The following is a 22,500-nucleotide window of genomic DNA, read 5'->3' as shown; positions in this document are numbered from 1 at the left end:
GTACTTTGAATTTTGTCTAACTTGTACTTTCAAAAGAAGCTTCCCCAACACTTCTTTATGCTGTTGCTAAATCCAAACCAGTTTCCCTCAGAAGATTCAATGAATCACTGACAGACTGACATGACGAGCTTTTCTATCTCCGTGTTCCCAGGTGACACTGCTGTCATTTCTCGTTGATACCGAAGTCACGTTCCTGGATTACATCAAAGGCGGGTAAGTGACGTTTTTCCTATTCGCAAACTCTCTTTTCTTGTGCTTAAACTGGTGATAGGAGAAACGAAGCTTTTCAAACATTCGAATCAATTGAACATGAGAATTGAAATGAGAGACTTTAGCTACTATTTTAATATTTTTTCATTTTAATTAGACAAACGTCTCATTAAAAACTCGTCAACTTAGAGATCAAAAAAAAAAACGAAATTTGTTCAGTGATTTACAAGTAGGGGGCGATCTGAGTGAACCATCACGAGTCATGTGGATTTTATATGGTTTTGCAAAAACTATTATAGCAAAGCCTTGTTTACTGAAACCTTGGCAATTCGTAACAGAAGATGCGTAAAAGTTGCGAAGCTTCAAGATTTCGACGTGCCAACAAACAATACATGTCCTGTGGACAGCAAACCGGTGCATTTAAAGATCCTGTGAAGTGTTTAGAAATGTGCATTTTTTATTCGATGTTTAAAAACACTGAAACTGAAAGACAGGGCAGGACATAAACTAGCCCAGACATGGGCAAACTCGATCCTTGAGGGCCGGTGTCCCTGCAGAGCTTTGCTCCAACACTAATCAAACACACCTGAACACCCTAATTAGTGTCTTCAAGATCACTAGAAAGCTACAAGCAGGTGTGTTTGATTAGGGTTGGAGCAAAACTATGCAGGGACACCGGCCCTCCAGGATCGAGTTTGCCCATCCCTGGACTAGCCCCTCCCCTATTTACTGTATAAACAGCTAAACGCCTTCTGTTTATAGCTTAAATTTGCCAGTCAGAGTGTAATAAAGCTGATGGCCTCATCTCTTTAAAGCACGTCCACTGTGCTCCATGTTATTTGCATGCGTTGTATGGATTTGCAGGGCATATTCCGTTGTGAGGATTTGCAGTGTGTGTATTTTGTGTAGAGAGGTGCTGCGTGTGTTTCGAAACGAATAAGGAACTCAGATCAACACAGACTCTATTCTTTTTGTATCAAGAGTTTAATTCAAGTAACTCTCGGTTTGACCGCTTTTTGACATGAGCAGTGGTGGAAAGAAACATCATACTCAAACATCATACTCAAGTAAAAGTACCATTACTTGCCTAAAAATGTAGTGCAAGTCGAGTAAAAGTATCTGCTGTAAATATTACTCAAAGTATGAGTAAAAAGTAGCCCTTTCAAAAGTACTCAAGAGTAGTGAGTAGTGAATATTACACTGTAAAAACTTATGCGTTTACATGTAATTTGTAGATGTGTGTAAACGTAACATTCTGTAGTGCATCTAGTTATTTCCCAGCAGGCACACAACGTCATAAGACGTTAACAATAGGTTAGATATAGGTTGTGACGTCAGGTGACCAAAATTCAACGAATAGCCAGCGTCTAAGGACAATGTTATTTTGATGTCCAATAATGACGTTGATATTTGGTTGATTTTAGGTTGTTAGAAAGTAACCAATATCCAAAATTGACCCAACCAACTTCGACTTAACCAACATCGACTTAAACCAACATCATATTGACGTCAAATACTGACCTTTATTCCTCAGGTATGACAACCAAAATCCAACGTCTGATAAATGTCAATAGTGGTAACGTCCACACAACGTCAAGCAGTTACATCATTAGACGTTGATATTTGGTTGGTTTTAGGTTGGATGTTAGACATTGACGTTGGCCTGACATTGAGTTCTGACGTCAACTCGATTTTCATTTCCAAACAAAATGCAACGTCCCTATGATGTTGGGGTACAACGTCAATCTAACGTCATGTTGATGTCTTGGGCCTGCTGGCTGTTTAAGGCCATTTCGGTCATCATACAGTAAACATCCGTCATCTTCTCATCAGTGACATGCATCTAAACAGTCTCTGGGTTTAATGCATGTAAAGAGTTTGGACATCTTCTTGGACACTTTGAATACTTCCAAACAGTTTGCTGCAGTTATAAATCGCTCATGTCTTGAGGTAGTTCATTATGAGGCGATTTACCTTCTGTGTGTGATCTGATTGGACTCGCAGGACTGATTTTTCTAATCCCCATAGACAAGCAATAATAAAGTAGTGACTGCAGGCTGAAGGAAAATAGAGGAGTAACAGTACCAATACTGCAGTAAAAATGTACTCAAGGTACACATTTTTAAAACTTTCCTGAGAAAAACTACTCAATTACGGTAAGTTGAGTGTTTGTAGTTACTTTACACCACTGGACATGAGTAAATGACAGATTTCATTATCGGCAATAGCGTCATGATAGGGGGCAGCATGTATCAAATACTAGAGAGTAGGCAGTTATATCCGTGGGCGCTGTGCATAATCCGTGGGTCGAGTAATAAAACAATACATTATGATTAATTACGGGTCGGTTGCGGGTGGATGTAGGACATGGCAGTGGACCAGCGAAAAAGCAGAGAGAGGGCTTTGCAGAATGGGAAGATGAGACACCCAAAATAATGGATGAAGTGCAAGAGTAGCCCACTGTTCAAAGTTTCAGTTAGAGGAGTCATCAAGAGGAAAATCTGCTATCGTTCTGGGAGAAACAAGATTGCTTATTTCCACAACGCAGTGCCTTGCGAAGAGAATCTTGTTCATTCCTACAGCACGCGGTGCGAGCGGACGCTCAATTCAGTGCAGCTGGCCGCGTTTTGGAGGCGAGGCGGAATCGCCCGAATCCAGGCACAGTAGATGCTAGGTTATTCTGTTTTCGCACAGTGCGAAGAAAAAGGCCAAGTAAACACAACATAGCTGCCGTTTAGGCTGAAGTGGCACCCTTTTTGTTATCTTGTTCCTGTATCTGTAAAAGCTCAAATGTCTTATTTTGACTTTCTGTATCTATTTGAAAATGAAGAAAATGTTGTCTAAAGACAAACTTTTGTTTTTTATAAATAAATGTCCATTTAAAAACGTTCAAGATTAGCTCACTGAATCTGCTGTTAATATCCACGGTGACCAGAGCCGGCGCGTCCATAGAGGCGACCCTGGCGGCAGAATAAAGAGGGTGACGTCCATTATAGCCCACCGGTTCTCTCTTTCATCTGTGACAATCCCCCCACCGCCCCGGTCGCACAATCACACCCCCATCTCGTTTTTGCTTTCGGTATGAGGGCGGCATGTTCACCTTTTGCCTAGAGCTCCTGTTCAGTTTGCTCCTTCCCTGACGGTGACCTATCATGCCTAAAACGAAGAATTAAATGATTAAAGTGACGATCGGGTGCGGATACATATATCAGAAATAAGTGGATGATTAGTATGAAGCCACGAATTCGGGTGTCATTTCAGCTAATCCGCGCATCTCTACTAGAGAGCATTTGATTGGTCAGAAGTTTGGATGAGCAACTGAAGCGTGATAATAAATTGTTGATTCATCAAAAGTGACAAACCTTAAGATTTTAATGTTTGTCTCTTCTAAATGTGAAGTGTGTCAATGTTTTGGGCACACTAGATTAGATTACCTTAAAGTCTGTATGGAATCAAAATGTACACTACTTATTTGTATTTGTATGTAGTAGTGCTTGTTCTAAACAACGCATCTGCGCACTATTCATTAGCCCTCAGAATCTTTAATCACGTATCATAACCTTCCCTCTCCCCCGAAAGAACTTTTCCTTCAGTTCCGGTCACATGGAATGCCTTTAGGGTGGAGCTATCAGTCTTTTAGGGCAGAGCTATGAGTTCTGCCTTCATCCATTCGTCAGTATTGTTTCGTTTTGTCAGCAACACCAATCTTCCAACAATCCAATTGGTTCCCAAAGGACAAAATCATGCACTGCCCAACATTTTCTCTGATTTCGGGACTGTTTCAACTGCATATACGTCATGGGAGAGGAAGAAAGTACAATCTTACTTACTTTTCATGTCAACTTTTAGACTAACATATTGATACTCCGACCTCAAAAACCTTCATTTTGATTTCACGGAGACTCTAACTTCTGATATCCTAAACTCAGAGCTCGTCAGCTTCCTAATGCACTCCTGGATAATTATTCTGCCAACGCAGATGACAGCCTTCATGTTAGACACCACGCGTGATCAATCCATCGATGGTAGCTGATGGATGAGGTTACTAATCTTAGCACAGGTGTTTGCAGTGTGTGTGTTTAGGTGTGTGTGTGCGTACGTTGAAAAGTTGGCAGGATAAACCATGCGTGTCAGATTGAACTCCCACATCGAGCGCTGCTTTTCATTATGGTGGCAGTATGAAGACTGCAGTCACCTCTGCTCTGACACCGCACCACCAGATTTTAAAGGCTACTCCTTCCTTTCAGCTGGAGATGTTTTGGTGAAAGATCTCTCACGCTCCTGCTCATCATTTATTTACTGAGGAAGGCAGAGATGACCAGATCATTTAATTTTACAGTAGATAATAGTGGTTACTTGATTGTAAGGTCCCATTTGTAAGCTCATCCAAGACCAAAGTCCTATCTAAATGAATGGGACAATCCTGAAATCTTAAAAACTGCCTACTGAACATGCAATTAAATTTCAAATCAGCAACATCTGAACTGACCTGTCCCATAGCTACACCTTACTAGTACCAGGTTAGACTCCATTTTGCCTTCAGAACTTCCTTAATCCTTCATGGCAGAGATTCAACAAGATACTGGAAATATTCCTCAGAGATTTTGCTCCATATTGACATGATAGCATCACACAGTTGCTGCAGATTTGTCGGCATCCATGATGCCAATCACCCGTTCCACCACATCCCAAAGGTGCTCTATTGGATTGAGCTCTGGTGACTGTGGAGGCCATTTGAGTACAGTGAACTCATTGTCATGTTCAAGAAACCAGTCTGAGATGATTCACGCTTTTTGCGTTATCCTGCTGGAAGTAGCCATCAGAAGATGGAGACACTGTGGTCATAAAGGGATGGACATGGTAAGCAACAATACTCGGGTAGGCTGTGGTGTTGACACCATGCTCAATTGGTACTAATGGACCCAAAGAAAATCTCCCCCACACCATTACGCCACCACCACCAGCCTGAACCGCTGATACAAGGCAGGATGGATCCATACTTTCATGTTGTTGATGCCAAATTCTGACCCGACCATCCGAATGTGGCAGCAGAAATGGAGATTCATCAGACCAGGCAACGTTTCTCCAATCTTCTATTGTGCAGTTTTGGTGAGCCTGTGTGAATTGTAGCCTCAGTTTCCTGTTCTTAGCTGACAGCTGACATTGTTACATTTTTACATTGTTACATTCAATTTTCACAGCCTTTAGAATTAACAAAGTATCACTGGACAGCATTGAATGTACAATATATATATATATATATATATATATATATATATATATATATATATATATATATATATATATATATATATATATACATATATACAGTTGAAGTCAGAGCTATTAGCCCCCCTTTGATTTTTTTTTCCTCTTTTTTTTTATTAATATTTCCCAAATTATGTTTAACAGAGCAAAGAAATGTTCACAGTATGTCTGATAATATTTTTTCTTCTGTAGAAAGTCTCATTTGTTTTATTTCGGCTAGAATGAAAGCAGTTATTAATTTTTTAAACACCATTTTAAGGTCAATATTATTAGCCCCTTTAGGCTATATTTGTTTTCGATAATCTACAGAACAAACCATCGATATACAATAACTTGCCTAATTACTCTAACCTGCCTAGTTAACCTAATTAACCTAATTAAGCCTTTAAATGTCACTTTAAGCTGTATAGAAGTGTCTTGAAGAATATCTAGTCTAATATTATTTACTGTCATCATGACAAAGAGAAAATAAATCAGTTATTAGAGATGAGTTATTAACACTATTATGATTAGAAATGTGTTGAAGAAATCTGCTCTCTGATAAACAGAAATTGGGGGAAAAATAAAAAGGGGGGCTAATAATTCTGACTTCAACAGTATATATATATATAAACACACATCTCCAAATGTACATTGAAAAAAATGAAAGTAAATACTTAGAAATTGTACATTTTACAACTCACTCAGCGATAAAATCTTGCATAAAGCACACTTGTAGACTCCTCTTAATTGTTTCTGCAACACTTTACAATAAGTTATGTTAACGTATTTTCAATCTGTTCATCTTTATGATTGTTTTATAGTGGATCTGCAACATTTCAGTCACTTTAACATGCAAAGTCCCTTTAAAATATCCCATTTTAGAACAAACAATTAAAGCATAATATAAACTTTAAGCATGTAATCAGAAAGACATGTACATGTTTGACTTTAAATAAACTCCCAAAGCGATGATTCTTGGCAGTAATGGCTGCTGTTTTTCACTGTGTGAACGGCTAGAGTGGAAAGTTGTGTATGGCTGTAAATGGATTTAGTGGAGAACTCTCTTGCATTACGTAATGGCGGTCGTGTTTTCGGTCTCCATATTTATGCGCTTTTTTTTTTTTTTCTGCGCCGTGATAAAAGCTTCTCTGCACCTGTTGGCTGCTGCAGTCTGAAACACTGTTAGTGTAATTCTGCATGACAGTGTTTATGCTTTTGCCCACAGCAAAATACTCAGACTAAGTGTGAGCACACTTACTGCTGTGAGCTAAAGTTAACACATCCACTTTACCAGCTCTGGGTTTCAAGAGGGATGCAGTCGGCTAGAGGTTGTGGTTGGGGGAAATCTGGTATCTATCTATCTATCTATCTATCTATCTATCTATCTATCTATCTATCTATCTATCTATCTATCTATCTATCTATCTATCTATCTATCTATCTATCTATCTATCTATCCATCCATCCATCCATCCATCCATCCATCCATCCATCCATCCATCCATCCATCCATCCATCCATCCATCCATCCATCCATCCATCCATCCATCCATCCATCCATCCATCCATCCATCCATCCATCCATCCATCCATCCATCCATCCATCCATCCATTTGACCATTGTCCATTTGACCATTGTCTGTCCATCCATCCATCCATCCATCCATCCATCCATCCATCCATCCATCCATCCATCCGTTTGTCTATCCATGTCTATCAGTCCATCCATTTGTCTGTCTATCCATCCATGTCTGTCTGTCTGTCCATTCTTTCATCAATCTGTCCATCCATTCCTATCTATCCATGCATTCATTCGTCCATTTGACCATTGTCTATCTATCCATCCATCCATCTATTTGACCATTGTCTGTCCATCCATCCATCAGTCCATCCATCCATCCAAATCTATCTTTCTATCCATTTGTTTGCCCATTTGTTCCTCCATCCATTCGTCCATCCATCCATCCCTATCTGTCTGTCCATTTGTTGGTCCATTTGTCCATCTATTCCTTCATTCAATCGTCCATCCATCCATCCATCCATGTCTATCTGTCCATTCATTTGGTTATCTATACGTCCATTTATCCATATGTCCATCCAGTTATTCATCCATCTTTCCATGTCTATCTCTCTGTACATCTGTTCATCCATTTGTCCATTCATTCATCCATCCATCCATCCATCCAAATCTATCTGTTTGTCCATTTGTTTGTCCATCCGTCCATCCATCCATCCATCCATCCATCCATCCATCCATCTATCTATCCATCCTTCCATCCATCCATATCTATCTGTTCATCCATTCGTTTGTCCATTTGTCTGTCCATTCGACCATCAGTTTGTTCATCCATCCATCCATTCATCCATCCATGTGTCTGTCCATTCCTCCTTCCATTTGTTCATCCATTTATCAGTTGATTTGTCCATTCAATAATCCATCATCCATCCATCCATCCATCCATTCATCCATCTATATATATATCTGTCCATCGATTCGTTTGTCCATTCATCTGTCCATTCATTCATTTATTCATTCATTCATTCATCCATCCATTTGTTTATCTATCCATTCATTAATCCATCCATTCCTATCTGCCTGTTCATTCATTCATACATTTGTCCATCCATTTTTCCATCCATCCATCCATGTCTAGCTGTCCATTCATTTGTCTACTTGTCCATCCATTCTTTCATTTATTTGTCCATTCATTCATCCATCCATCCATTCATCCATCCATCCATCCAAATCTATCTGTTTGTCCATTTGTTTGTCCATTTGTCCATCCGTCCATCCGTCCATCCATCCATCCATCCATCCATCCATCCATCCATCCATCTATCTATCCATCCTTCCATCCATCCATATCTATCTGTTCATCCATTCGTTTGTCCATTTGTCTGTCCATTCGACCATCAGTTTGTTCATCCATCCATCCATTCATCCATCCATGTGTCTGTCCATTCCTCCTTCCATTTGTTCATCCATTTATCAGTTGATTTGTCCATTCAATAATCCATCATCCATCCATCCATCCATTCATCCATCTATATATATCTGTCCATCGATTCGTTTGTCCATTCATCTGTCCATTCATTCATTTATCCATTCATTCATTCATCCATCCATTTGTTTATCTATCCATTCATCAATCCATCCATCCCTATCTGCCTGTTCATTCATTCATACATTTGTCCATCCATTTTTCCATCCATCCATCCATGTCTAGCTGTCCATTCATTTGTCTACTTGTCCATCCATTCTTTCATTTATTTGTCCATCCATCCATCCATCCATTCATCCATATCTATCTGTTCATTGATTTGCTTATCCATTTGTCTGTTCATTCAACTATCAATTTGTTCATCCAGCCATTATCCATGTCTGTCTGTCCATTCCTCTTTCCATTCGTTCATCTATTTATCTGTTGATTTGTCAATTCAATAATCCATCATCCATCTATCCATTCATCCATCCAAATTTATCTGTCCGTCCATTCATTTGTCTATTCGTCTGTTCATTCATTCATCCATCAATTTGTCCATCCATCCGTCCATTCATCAATCCATCCATCCCTATCTGCCAGTTCATTCATTCATTCATTCATTCATCCATTTGTCCATCCATCCATCCATGTCTATCAGTCCATCCATTTGTCCATCCATCCATCCATCCATCCGTCCATTCATCCATCATCCATCCATCCATCCATCCATCTATATCTGTCTGTCCATTCATTTGTCTATCCATTCTTTCATTTATTTGTCCATCCATCCATCCATACATCCATCGATCCATATCCATCTGTTCATCGATTTGTTTGTCCATTTGTCTGTCCATTCGACCGTCAATTTGTTTATTCAGCCATTCATCCATCCACCCATCCATCCATCCATCCATCCATCTATGTCTGTCTGTCCATTCCTCCTTTCATTCATCCATCCATTTATCCATCCATCTATCCATCCATCCATTCATCCATCCATCCATTCATCAATCCATCCATCCCTATCTGCCTGTTCATTCGTTCATCTCTCCATCCGTCCATCCATCCATTTTGTCTGTAGATTCATCCATCCATTCGCCCAGTCATCCATCCATCCATTCATCCATCCCTATCTGTGTGTTCATTCATTTATCCATTTGTTCATCCATTGGTTCATCCATTTGTCCATCCATCCATGTATATCTGCCCATCCAATTGTCTGTCCATTCGTCTATTACTTTTGTAATTGTATCATTCAAGTACTAACCTAGTTACTAATTAGAAGAAGTAATCAGTAACTATAACTAATTACTTTTTTAAAGTAACACTCTCAACACTGTAGGTCATGGAAATTCAACATTTTAGTCAGTGAAAGTCATGGAATTTGACATTAGACTTAGAGTTGGAAGCCTGAAATTTTCATCTACACACATTTGGCCCCGTTCTTACATGAACCGCCCAGGTTTCATTATTCAGTCACTTCCAAACGCATCAATTCCAACCTAAATATTCAGTTCATTCACAAATATGGGAGTAAAATGAGTTGACGTTCCTTTCGCTACTCATTTACATCATATATATTCTGTGTAGGCTTGTCCTGTCTTGTTGTATGTGAGCGCTAAATAGCGGTTAAGCTAACAGATGCAAAGCTGTTAACAATAACACTGAATCCATTCTGCCAGTTGAAATCCCATTAGATGGCAATAGATTAAAGCAAATAAGACTGGAGTCTACATGCGACAACATTAAATAGTTAATGAATCGTGAAACTCCGCAACTTTTTCTCTGTGATGTATAAAGACAGCTGCTAGCGTAGCTCAATCCAGGGTGCAAAATCTTCCCCAACGCGGCTGACAACAGCTGTCCTTTGAGATAACTCCACACGCAAGGCTGTAATTTAGCGCTGCAGATGCAGGCAGAGTTTCTCTCCTCCAGGGCTTCCTAATACCAATTAACTGATTGGATTGTTCTTCATCACAATGGCTGTGCTCTTCATCTCCTGCAGCTAATGAGGCGCACTTCATGCTAGTGTCAATCACTGCTCAGAGACGCCGCAGACAGAAAGACACACGGATGATGGAGAAGAGAGAAACACTAGCTGTTTGTCATCGTGAAGTGCTCCGTGTTAGCATTGCTAGTTATATCAGGATATGTGATACGATACAAACAATGCAATATGATACAATACGATATGTTAAGATATGATACAGTGATTAGCGATTAGACTCTTATTGTACATATTGATGAATCAACACATGACTACGGTTCCAAATAATATTCTTAGCCAGCCTTATAAGGGTCTTGCGATGAGGAAGATCAAGTAATTTTTCAAGAGACTGTCCTGCTATCTTTGAGCAGATGTTAATCTAGTTTAGACGCTAGTTTAACAACTTTAATTGTAAGTTGACAGTGTGTTCGTCTGCGTTTTGTACCTGAATGTGAGATACAGCAGTTGCTAATATTAGCTTATATTATTATTAGCTAATATTAGTGCGTTATCCATTAAAAACCGCTAAGTGTTGTGTGAAGAGGTGGTCCTCAATCTTTTTTTCACCAATGACCGGTCAATGCTTGATAATTTTACTGTGGACCTGGGCGTGGGTGGTTCGTAAGTTGCAAGGCGACCATCAGCCGTTTTCTCAGATGATGACAAGCTGACAAAACATAGCTGCAGCTCTGATGCAATTTTTATTTATGGAGAATATTAAAAAACACTGCAGTGTTTGGGTGTGCTGTGTTTGTCTGAGATTATTAGTCTACCGTAATGTCTATATTCCATACAAGCTGAAGCTGATCGGTCAGTTCTTGTCACGTGACTCGCTGTGCACTCGCAGCATTTATTCAACTGGGTGCGTCTGGAAGGCGCGCACATCCATTGGAAATAACGAACTTGCAGTAACTCTAGAAAAGACTCGATATGTGAACGACCCCTAAGGGTTGATCTTCTTGCACAGATACACTTGATTCACCTTATTTGTTGACAAATGAGTTGCGGATCCATTCCTTGGTAGTTCGTGGGTCCTTCACTGGGCATTTTTCCCTTTTCCAAAGATCTGTTCTTACTCATTTTGCTGCTTGTGGGTTAAATTTAGGTGCTCAAGTAATCGAGATGTAAGCGAGAGAATATGGTCATTTTTCAAAATAAAAGATTTTTCAAAATAAAAGATCGTTCAGACTTTAATAAATAAAATGGAAATAATTCATAATTTCTTGAGCGGCCCGGTACCAATTGATCCACGGACTGGTACCGGTCCACGGCCCAGTGGTTGAGGACCACTAGTGTAAAGCATAAGGTCATTTCCCCAAGTATAGTCTGAGAAAATTCTACCTAAAGAGACACTTGACTGTGCGAAAGATCCCTCGCATCAGAGGTCTGTCTACAGGTTTTAGCTGCAGTGATAGGAATGCAACAGTCGCTCCCAGTCGCTCACACAATAAAGCAGCTTATGATGAGTAATAATGAGCCTTTATAGCCATTTGTATTATTAAAGTATTACTTTAGAACTGCTAATGTTACTGGGTTTAAATATGAGCAGCGTATTCATGGAAACATTGTTGCGTGTCCTGGCAGATAGGTACAACTGTTAAATCCTCACTGCGAGAATCGCTGAAAATGTCAGGAATAGATCTCTTTGAAGTTTGGAACCTGTTCTAAAATGGTACTGTTCTCGATACCCAACCATAAGGAAAATACACAACCCAGGCTCATTCTGATTACGTACCCCTATATACTTTTCTTGAGAGCGCCAAATACGTCCTAGAAGGTACGTTTTTTTTTTCACGAATCCACCAGAGGGCGCTGTGTGTGCTTTCTCAGATCTCAAATATCTCTCGCGAATGCCATTCACACCTGCTGTTCTCACATAAATCCACCAGAGGCCCGCTGTCGACTGACTTACTGACTAACTGGCCAACCGATCCCCCAACTACTCCCTTCCCCAAACCCAACCAATAGTGTTTTAAAAAGCAATCCAGAAAAAGAAAAGCCCTCGGGGCCACCTGATTTTTACCATGTTTTCAGATTTTACCAAGTTCTCACCCTGTTATTTACTTGTTTTTTGTTTAGTTTTTTCGCTTTTGTTTTTGTCATACCCACTTTCTGGAACCGTTCTTCGCCGTACTTGAACCCCGTCATCGTGGTCGACTTCTCTCTGCATCTCAAGTCCGCCAACGTACGTGTCAAGCTACCGGACAAATGATAACAGCAGAAATGCCATCTATATGAAGGTAAACGGTCGGCTGGTAAGCGAGAAAAGAAACGGCGTCACACCGCCTCGTAGCATTCATTTTAAAGACGAAATGCAGCCATACGTACTTCTGGCTACATAATTCGCGATCTCCAGAAATGTATACAGGACTACATTTTCAGAATGAGCCTGTGTTGAAAATACATTAAGATGTAGTCCGCATGTATGGCTGAAGGATGTATATTGCAGTACTAACTAAATTGCTTCATGGCCTGAAGCCTCTGGTGTCCAGATGGACAGTGTCCCCTCACCTCTAGTCAACAACATCTGTGCTGATGTCACTGGGCATTTCTCCAGCCACCGACTCATGCATACTGAACACCTCATCAGCTTTCAGGAGCTCTCTGGAAAAACAACTGAAGTAATGCAACTTTTATTAATGAATCATTCTATCACGCTACCCGAAATCTGTCCCAGCATGATGGATCCTGTGGACTTTAATCCATCCTTGTCAGGGTTCAACAATAGGAATGTTATTTTGCTGGCCTGGTCAGGTTGGTAGTTCATAATTCATGTATTTGACAGTGTTTCTGGCGGTAGATGGAAAGAAATTTTGAGATATCATCTACACTGCGGCAAGAAGGTCGCCTGTTTGAGTCCCGGCTGGGTCAGTTAGCATTTCTGTGTGGAGTTTGCATGTTGGCATTGGGTTTCCTCCAGGTGCTCCGGTTTCCCCCACAGTCCAAACACATGCTCTACAGGGGAATTGATTAACTAAATTGGCTGCAGTGTATGAGGGTGTATGAGTGTTTCCCAGTACTGGGTTGCAGCTGGAAGGGCGTCCGCTGTGTAAAACATATGCTGGAATAGTTGGCGGTTCATTCTGCTGTGGCGACCACTGATAAATAAGGGACTAAGCCGAAGGACAATTTAAGGTGAGTTAAACTTTACAACTCACTTCAACTTACATCAATTAAACGAACGTAAAACATCAAGTTAAGATGTGCATTAATTAAGTCAATTAACATATTAAAATAGGATAAAGTAGAATAAAAACTCACTGAAATTAAGAATATATTTTAATAAATGTATTTAAGATAAAGTTCGAACACCCAGTGGATATGGCGACGTCAGCTAAAATTAATTAAGAAAGAGAAAAAATCTATTTATATATATATATTTTTTTTCATGCTCAAAATAATAATATATTAATATATATTAAAAAAAGGCTTTCAAATGCAGGTTTATTAGAATTGTCAAGCAAGCAATGATCAACACAGGAGCAAACAGTTGTATACGGGCAATCCAGAGTCGTATTCGATAAACAGGCAGATGGTCACAAGGCAGGCAGCAGGCAACGTAAAACAAACAAAACAAAGCAAAGGTTCAAAAACACGGAAGGCAAGGAAAACGCGTTGTAATGGCACTTTACAGATAACAAGACTCAGCCACTAGGGTGTGTTTGTGCTGCTTATGTAGTGCAGTATCAGCTGTGAAAGTCTAATCAGCGGAGACTTGGAGCAGGTGTGTATGTGTGTTGCATGACTGAATATGTAGTCCATAACATGGCAGATTTGTAGTTCGTGTGAAAGCGAATGTTTACCAGTGATCTCTGGATGTTAGATTGCTGGTGATCGTGAAAATATGAAAAATAATCAACTTATTGTTTATTTTTAGATATAATTTATTACATTTATTTTAGTAAATATCTATTTTTTAACCAGAAACAGCCAATAGATCAGTTGATATCAGTTAAACTAATTTAAAAAATGAATTATATATAGTTTCAAATAAAGGTTTAATAAAATTATTGTGATTTAATGAAACAGAACTGGCTATTCTGTATAGGATTGACCCAGCTGTTGTATCGCTATACTGTTTTCCCTTTTAATAATAGCATATTTATATCACGCATACATTTTAAATGCATTTCCTGAAGAGGCTGATCTCTATAAGACTGCATTTCATTCGCTCCCACACCAATACCGCTCATCTTTACCTCCAATTCTCGAAGCAGGTGTCTTTGTGATTTAGTCAAATAATAAAAGCTGATATTCTCTGAACATCTGAGTCCCATCTGCGGCAGAGGCAGCCCTCATCTTCCAACTCTCATTTTCTCAGGCGATGAGTTTCGCACCTGCATTCGCAGTAACCGCCCCCATTACAAACACTTAGATTGCGTGTGCCACAATAAGTTGCTGCTGCCACAAAGCCACAGGGGCTCGGTGTTAGGTCCCTTTCTGCGCTCTTAGTTACAGGACTGTCATTCCCTATTGGACAGAATGTGCGTGGCATTGTAGGAGCGCACGGCTATGATCTTTTCCCCTTTAATCTCCTGGATGATGCTTTTCAGCTTCTGCCTTTCTGATGGCGGTCAGGTACCTCTCACATAGCTACAGATTGTTTTTCAGCTGACTTTAGGGGGAAAAAAATCCCAATGCACGTATACTCACTGGCCACTTTATTAGGTACACCTTTCTAGTACCGGATTGGACCCTCTTTTGACTTCAGAACTGCCTTAATCCTTCGTAGCATAGATTCAACAAGGTACTGGGAATATTCCTCGGAGATTTTGCTCCATATTGACATGATAGCATCACGCAGTTGCCGCAGATTTGTCGGCTGCACATCCATGATGCCAGTCTCCCGTTCCACCACATCCCAAAGGTGCTCTATTGGATTTAGATCTGGTGACTGTGGAGGCCATTTGAGTACAGTGAACTCATTGTCATGTTCAAGAAACCAGTCTGAGATGATTGGCGCTTTATGACATGGTGCGTTATCCTGCTGGAAGTAGCCATCAGAAGATGGAGACACTGGTCATAAAGGGATGGACATGGTTTGCAACAATACTCAGGTAGGCTGTGGCGTTGACACCATGCTCATTTGGTACTAATCGACCCAAAGTAGGCCAAGAAAATATCCATTATTAAATATTAATGACGAAATATCAATCAGACATTAAACGCACGTCAGACATGCTTTATTTGATTTGCACTCTTCATCAAGTCCCTACAGCAGGGGTATTCAGTGCTCTTTGAGATCTGCCTTGCCTTTTATACACCTGCCTGTAATTTTTAATGAACCCAAGTCCTTGATGATCTGTTTCGGGTGTGTTTGATTAGATGCAGCTCTAAACTCTGCAGGAAACTTGATCTTCAAGTGCAGGAATGAGCTGGTGTCCCACAGGGCTCAGTGTTAGGCCACTTTCTTTTCAGCGTCTACATCACTTACTCTTATCCTGTCACTGCTTTTCTGATTACATTCAGGTGTACATATAATTCGTCTCTATGTCTGGTACATCTGAACAGTGTAACCTCTCAGAAACAGACCATTACACTGTGTTTTTAGCAACGATTTTGTCATCTGAGACAAATTTGGGAAATGCTAAAAGATTGCTGAAATCCTAGGCTAAAATCTGTGATCGTTGGTTTGACATGTTCACAGACATACGCTTAGTGTTTGTTGTGATCAGATTTTTCCTCTGATGAAGTTCTGGCAGGGTCAGAAGATTTCAGATACTTTCCTGCAGTGCGACAACAGCTGAGATGAGCGTCAATCCAAGATCCAATAGGAGCACTGAATCCGTGTGACGATTCATGACCGCGGGGAAACGTCAACAGTTCTTTTACTCATGGTTTTATTATTGAGACACGCTGTGTGCAAAATTGCCGCTACAGATTGTTTACGTTCGATGTGAGGAATCATTTCAGAACACAGGATAGTGAAAGTGTCACCGGTGGATGACGTCAAACTCTAGGAGTGGGAAGAGCGGTTCCAGAAATCAGGTAAGACTAAAACAGAATCCAAGAAATAAAGCGAAGAGGTTCATAACAGGGTGAGAGTGTGGTAAAATCCGAAAACGTGGTAAAAAAAATAATAATCGTACGAGGGCTTTTCTTTTTCCGGACGGCTTTTGTAAATCGTTGGTTGGGTTTAGGGCCGGCGGGTCGATCTGTAAAATCGGTTGGGTTCAGGGAAGGAGGAGGGTGGACGCCCAGTCAATCATTCAGACAGTCGGACAGACAGACGTTCGTTCGACAGCAGCCTCCAGTGGGTTCACGCGAGAACAGCGCGGGCGTGAACGGCTCTCGTGGGAGACGTCCGAGAAGTCAAAAAGGCGCACACAGCGGCCTCTCGCGAATTCGTGAAAACCAAAAACTGCAAAAATACGTACCTCCCGGGACGCATTTTGCAGCCTCCAGAAACGTCCTCGGCACTACGTTTTCTGTAGCCTGGGTTGCTGTTTTGGCACCAAGTCCTCCTGTGCTGAACTCATCATCCCCATGCAGGATATTCAGTCTCCTGTTCTCGTGCTCTGTTTAGATGCGCTGCATTATGATTGGTTCGAATAGCATACTGCGGGAAAGTTGTGCTGTAAGGTGATTTAAGCCTAGTTCACACTACATGACTTTAAACATAGGCAGATCACTGTGCTGTTCACACTACATGACTTGATTTCGTGTCTTTAAGTACACTACGTAAATGATCCACTAGAGGGGGGTCACACACTACATGATCTGACAACAACTCATTTCCCAACAGCTCAGTCAAGCACAGCCAATGAAACGTTGAGGGAGGAGCCGGCAGAAAAAGCTGAACACTATTGGCTGCTAGTGTGCTGATGACATCACTGACCGTGTTTTAACTTCTGTGAAAGCTTTAAAGGGAACGTTTAAAAACATCGTCAGTCAGCTGATGCATCAGTGGATCAATCGCTCATCTGCGACGTTCAAGTGGAGAGATGTGGCTTTAACACTAGCACTACCGAGGCAGTCAGAGTTTTTAATTTTTGTAATTTAATAAAACTGACATGTGACTTTTACTAAATATCTGTGAATTATTTTCTATCTAACATTATTATATTTTTAATTACAAAACAGAAAGGAAGTGATTATTTCTACCTTTAATTACCATATTGGTCAAAATGACGGGATGCATGTCTGCTACTTTTCGCTGTGACTTTAAATAAGCGTGCTTTTTTTGCCTAGCAACTTCCTGCTAACATAAACATAACTTTCTGATAGCAAAAATATCAGATATATCTTTCAAAACAGCATATTCTGTGCCGCGAAATAGCTCCTGTTTATAAAAGTGAAAATGAAAGAGAGGCCCAGACCATTGTGGATGTTCTAGTAACTACATATTTATAGGCTGTATTACCAAAGATAATATTTTTAGGGTAATGGTGTCATCAAATATGATGACAGACAGTCAAAGATTAATTTTAATATCTCAATAGAAGCTTTGAATGTAAATATGACGTGACAATACGACATCTTATATGAGAACGCTCAGAATGAATGATATGGTAATTCTAATAGTTACAGAATTTGAGTTCCTCTGTTAATATAGCCTACTCTTGTGTCAGTGTTAACGCAGAATGAAGCGAGTGCATCGATGCCCATTCTGGCCAATCACAGATGTTTCTGTTTAGCTCCTGAGCACACGGCCATTCAGCTCATGCTGATATGCTCTCTCATTGGCTGCAGCTCATCATCTGACCGCACTGGGGGTAAAGTCGGCCGACTGCTCTGGAATATTCAGCATGCTAGATATTGGATTTTCATCTGCGAGGTGTCGACGATGCGTCAGCAAGCCTCTTTGACGCGTTGTTCAGTAGTTCACACATAAAGACTGCCGAGCGCCGAGCACCCTCAGATATTTTTTTTTCAAACTGTTGACGAGCTCGCTAACTTTCAAATCGGGCTTAAATCGGGCTTTAAACCCTGTAGCGCAAACTAGGCTTTATCGTGCGTGTCCAAATCGGGATTTCAATACGATTTCAATTAATCGCACAGCCCTAGTTAGTAATGTAATGTAATGTGTGTATTTATTTAGCGCATTTATTGTGTATGGTCATACACCCAAAGCGCTTCACAATCATGAGGGGGGGTCTCTCCACACCACCACCAGTGTGCAGCATCCACTTGGATGATGCGACGGCAGCCACAGGACAACGGCGCCAGTGCGCTCACCACACACCAGCTATTGGTGGAGTAGAGAGACAGTGATAGAGCCAATTCGATGGATGGGAATGATTGGGAGGCCATGATTGCAAGGGCCGATTGAGAGACTTTGGCCAGGACACCGGAGTTACACCCCTACTCTTTGACGAGAAGTGCCATGGGATTTTTAATGACCACAGAGAGTCGGGACCTAATATTTAACGTCTCATCCGAAAGACGGCGCCCACTGACAGTATAATGTTCTCTTCACTTTACCGGGGCATTAGGACTCACACAGACCACAGGTTGAGCACCCCCTGCTGGCCTCTCTAACACCACTTCCAACAGCAACCTAGTTTTTCCCAAATGGTCTCCCATCCAGGTACTGAACAGGCTCAGCTCTGCTTGCTGCACAGCTTTTTTTTTTAAAGTTGAGTCAACTTTTAACGCAAGAACTGCCCTTGACTCGATTGAAAATGAGTTAATTACCTTGATTTAATTGCGGCAAGTTGCCTTACAATTTTAAGTTGAGTCCACTTTTTGTGTGGGTAAAGCGAGCACTCAATGGAAAAGTATAAATCAAACTTTACTCTGGAGAAAACTAGCTTCCACAGGTGTGTTGACCCATAAGGCTTGTTTTATACATCTGTGTCGAGTGATCGGTGTGACCCACGGTGCCTGCCTTGCGCGTAGTCGTGCATTTATACTTCTGCGTGCTGTTTGTGTTGCTCTGCGATAACACTTCTGTAACACTAGGTGGCAGTAGGTGTTTATGTTCCTCTGTGTCGAGTTTCTGGTGTTTTGTTTTATCTGAACACATCCTTGATGTACAAGTAGCTCAAACTCGCTCATTCTGAGACTCGCTCATTCCGGCGGACGTGCAACAACTTTAATCATAAGGTAAACACAAAACAAGTTTCCATCTGGAGCTCCTTCACGGGACTCCACACTTGTAAACACTTGCTCCATCAGGCTGGGGGCTCTCAGCCACACCCACAGTGGTCACTGGTACCAATCCAACCAATCACAGAGCTTGTGCTATGCATTGTTGTGACCTGTAGTTACATTTTTTTGAGAGGTCTAGGTCAGCATCGGCATTGGCCACAGCAAGGGCTATGTACCGCGTGAAGGCTGCGCCGGACCTTTCGCATGTCCTTGATCAGCCTTTCGAAGTCACCCTAGAAGACCTTCTGTGGAGAACATGGCAGCACTTGTTCATTCTAGTTCTTCATAACAAGCAAAATCAAACCCGCAGCTTTCACAACTGCACCACTGTCATATGTCCCCTCCAGTGAAACAATAGCTGTTCAGTTTGGTGTGAAACTCTGGAAATACTGTCATGTTCACCTCTGCTCAAGTTTCCTCACTAGCTGTCAGTTCATGCCAGAATCAATCAGGATGCTCATCTGCAATGGTACCAGTGTCCTGAATGATCTTTTGGCGAGCTGTATACATTAGTCCAGGGCTTCCTACAGAACCCTGACCTTGTCTACCCTTCGTTATATAGTATTTGGCATTGGTGAAATTGCTGCAACTAGCATGGCTGTCTTGGTTTTCTTGTCTAGCAAGGAAATGTCTATTTTTGGTATAGACTACCTGACAGAAGTCGTGTCATGGATCCCAGTTGTAAGAGCAACAAATACTAACTTGACTTCTAGTTGATCATTTGGAAAAGTGGCAGAAGGTGGAGTTTTCCCATGGATCATCTGTTGATCTGCATCCCAATCACAAATACTGCAGAAGACCTACTGGAACCCGCATGGAGCCAAGATTCTCACAGAAATCAGTCAAGTTTGGTGAAGGAGAAATCATGGTTTGGGGTTACATTCAGTATGGGGGCGTGCGAGAGATCTGCAGAGTGGATGATCAACATCAACAGCCTGAGAGGTATCAAGACATTTGCGCTGCCCATTACATTACAAACCACAGGAGAGGGCAAATTCTCCAGCAGGATAGCGCTCCTTCTCATACTTCAGCCTCCACATCAAAGCTCCTGAAAGCAGGTCAAGGTGCTCCAGGATTGGCCAGCCCAGTCACCAGACATGAACAGTATTGAGCACGTTTGGGGTAAAATAAAGGAGGAGGCACTGAAGATGAATTCAAAGAATCTTGATGATTATTTTTTCTCACACAATTCACATTGCATCACTATAAAGATTAAATTGTTACACTCTAGAAACTCTTTGTGGCTCATAAAATGGACAAACCCAAATACTGGATTAAAAATGGTCATTTTAATGTTATTGAAACAAAAAAAGGCAATATTTGACCCAACGTTATGGTTATGGCAGCCCCGCATGAAGAGATTTCAGTGCTATTGGTTTATAGTATAGACTATTTCGAGGGATGTAAACAACTAAACAGACAGCTAATGGTCCTAACGTATTTCCTGTTTCACATTTCTACAGCTTCCGAGAATCCAAAAAGCTCTGCTTATTGATCAATAATGTTATGATAGCTATTTTAATGATAAGTTATGCTTGAACTTCATCTTGATATAGTTAGGAAATAGTTTGACCCAAGCAGGAAACGCTCATCGGCCAATCACATCACCACATTGAGATGGTCTATAAATTTGGTGGAAAATCACGTAATGTCTTTGTTTACACCAGGGGTGTCAAACTAGCTCAGCGGCCGCATGGAGAAAAATCTATTAGCAAGTGGGCCGGACTGGTAAAATCATAGTACATATAACTTAAAAACAACAACTTCAGATTGTTTTCTGTGTTTTAGTGATGTTTTATAAACAAATTTCGGGAGGAGCACGCGCAGAAGTTTCAGTATCAAATACGTCATTGACAATTATTCTATTATCCAATCAGTTCTTGACCCAAACCCCTATATATACCAAAGCTGTCTTACCTGCAGCATCTTACGACTTTAGCATCCCTCCACCACCCCGTCACCTCACCTCTTAAGCATTACAGTCCCGGGGGGAGTGTTCTGGGGCCGGGCTAGATACTTCGCTCGAATCCCAATTCCTCTCTGTTTCCTGATAAGAGGAATAACTTGAGTTGGGGTGTCTTCCCCGAGCTCAGAGCCCTCTCCCCGGACAGCACGCCAAATACGCTTTATTCTGAAACTATTGCAAGTGTGAACTCGTGAAATACAATCAACATAAAGCTGGAGCCTGAGGACAACACGACCTCACGGCACTTTAACTTTTTAATTTAGTAGCTAATTCATTTGAATTCGCACGATTTCATTCGTGCAATTTAGTACGATTTGCTTATCCACCAATGACGGTTGGGTTTAGGGGTGTGGTTAAGTGCCACGCCTACTTTTTTGTATCGTACATTTACGTGTGACTAAACTTGTATGAATTAGCCATGAAACTGCCAACATGAGACGTAGTTACGTTTCCTCGTGAGAACACCTCAGTGTGGTTTGGCAGGGCATCGATGGCTGTCAAACTGACGTTGATTCAGACTTCTGGATCGGATGAAATTACAGTTTGCCATCCAGTGGACACAATTGGAACAGCAGTTTCTTTTAAGGAAAAATCGCAGCTCATTTTTATACTTTACAGAATCATCTCGCGGGCCTGATTAAAGCCATTTGCGGGCCGTGCGTTTGACACCCCTGGTTTACACGATCATTGCTTTGCTAATTGGTGAGGCTAAAGGCATCATTTACCCACCATCCAGTGGTTCCAGTGTGTTTCCTTCTTCTGTCGAATACAAAAGAAGATATTTTGCTGGGAACTGCTAACCACTGCCATCCACAGTAGGATAAACACACTATGGAAGTCAATGGTTGCTGCTTTTTCAGCTTTTGTGTTCAACAGATGCAAGAAACTGCTTTGTGATAACTGAAGAAGGCTGATTTTTGGGTGAACTATCAACCCTTCAAGCCTAGTTTTGTAAGATATCAACATTTTGTGTTGTTTTCATGAGGAAACTACTCCTTTTTTCAGGGTGT

The 22,500-nt window shown here is 41.0% G+C and overlaps 1 protein-coding gene across 1 annotated transcript in view; it reads left to right on the top strand.

Annotated features, from left to right (window-relative positions):
- The window catches only part of LOC130221972 (copine-8), a 133,471-nt gene that overhangs the window by 74,791 nt on the left and 36,180 nt on the right, over positions 1-22,500 (top strand). Inside the window, exon 10 of the mRNA XM_056454568.1 lies at positions 152-213. Coding sequence (XP_056310543.1) covers positions 152-213 — 62 coding nt within the window. The remainder of the gene's footprint in view (positions 1-151; positions 214-22,500) is intronic.

Source organism: Danio aesculapii, chromosome 4 (genome assembly GCF_903798145.1).
Source record: "Danio aesculapii chromosome 4, fDanAes4.1, whole genome shotgun sequence".
Taxonomy (NCBI): Eukaryota; Metazoa; Chordata; class Actinopteri; order Cypriniformes; family Danionidae; genus Danio; species Danio aesculapii.
Note: the sequence above shows the minus strand (reverse complement) of the source record. Positions and strands in the feature narration are given on the sequence as shown.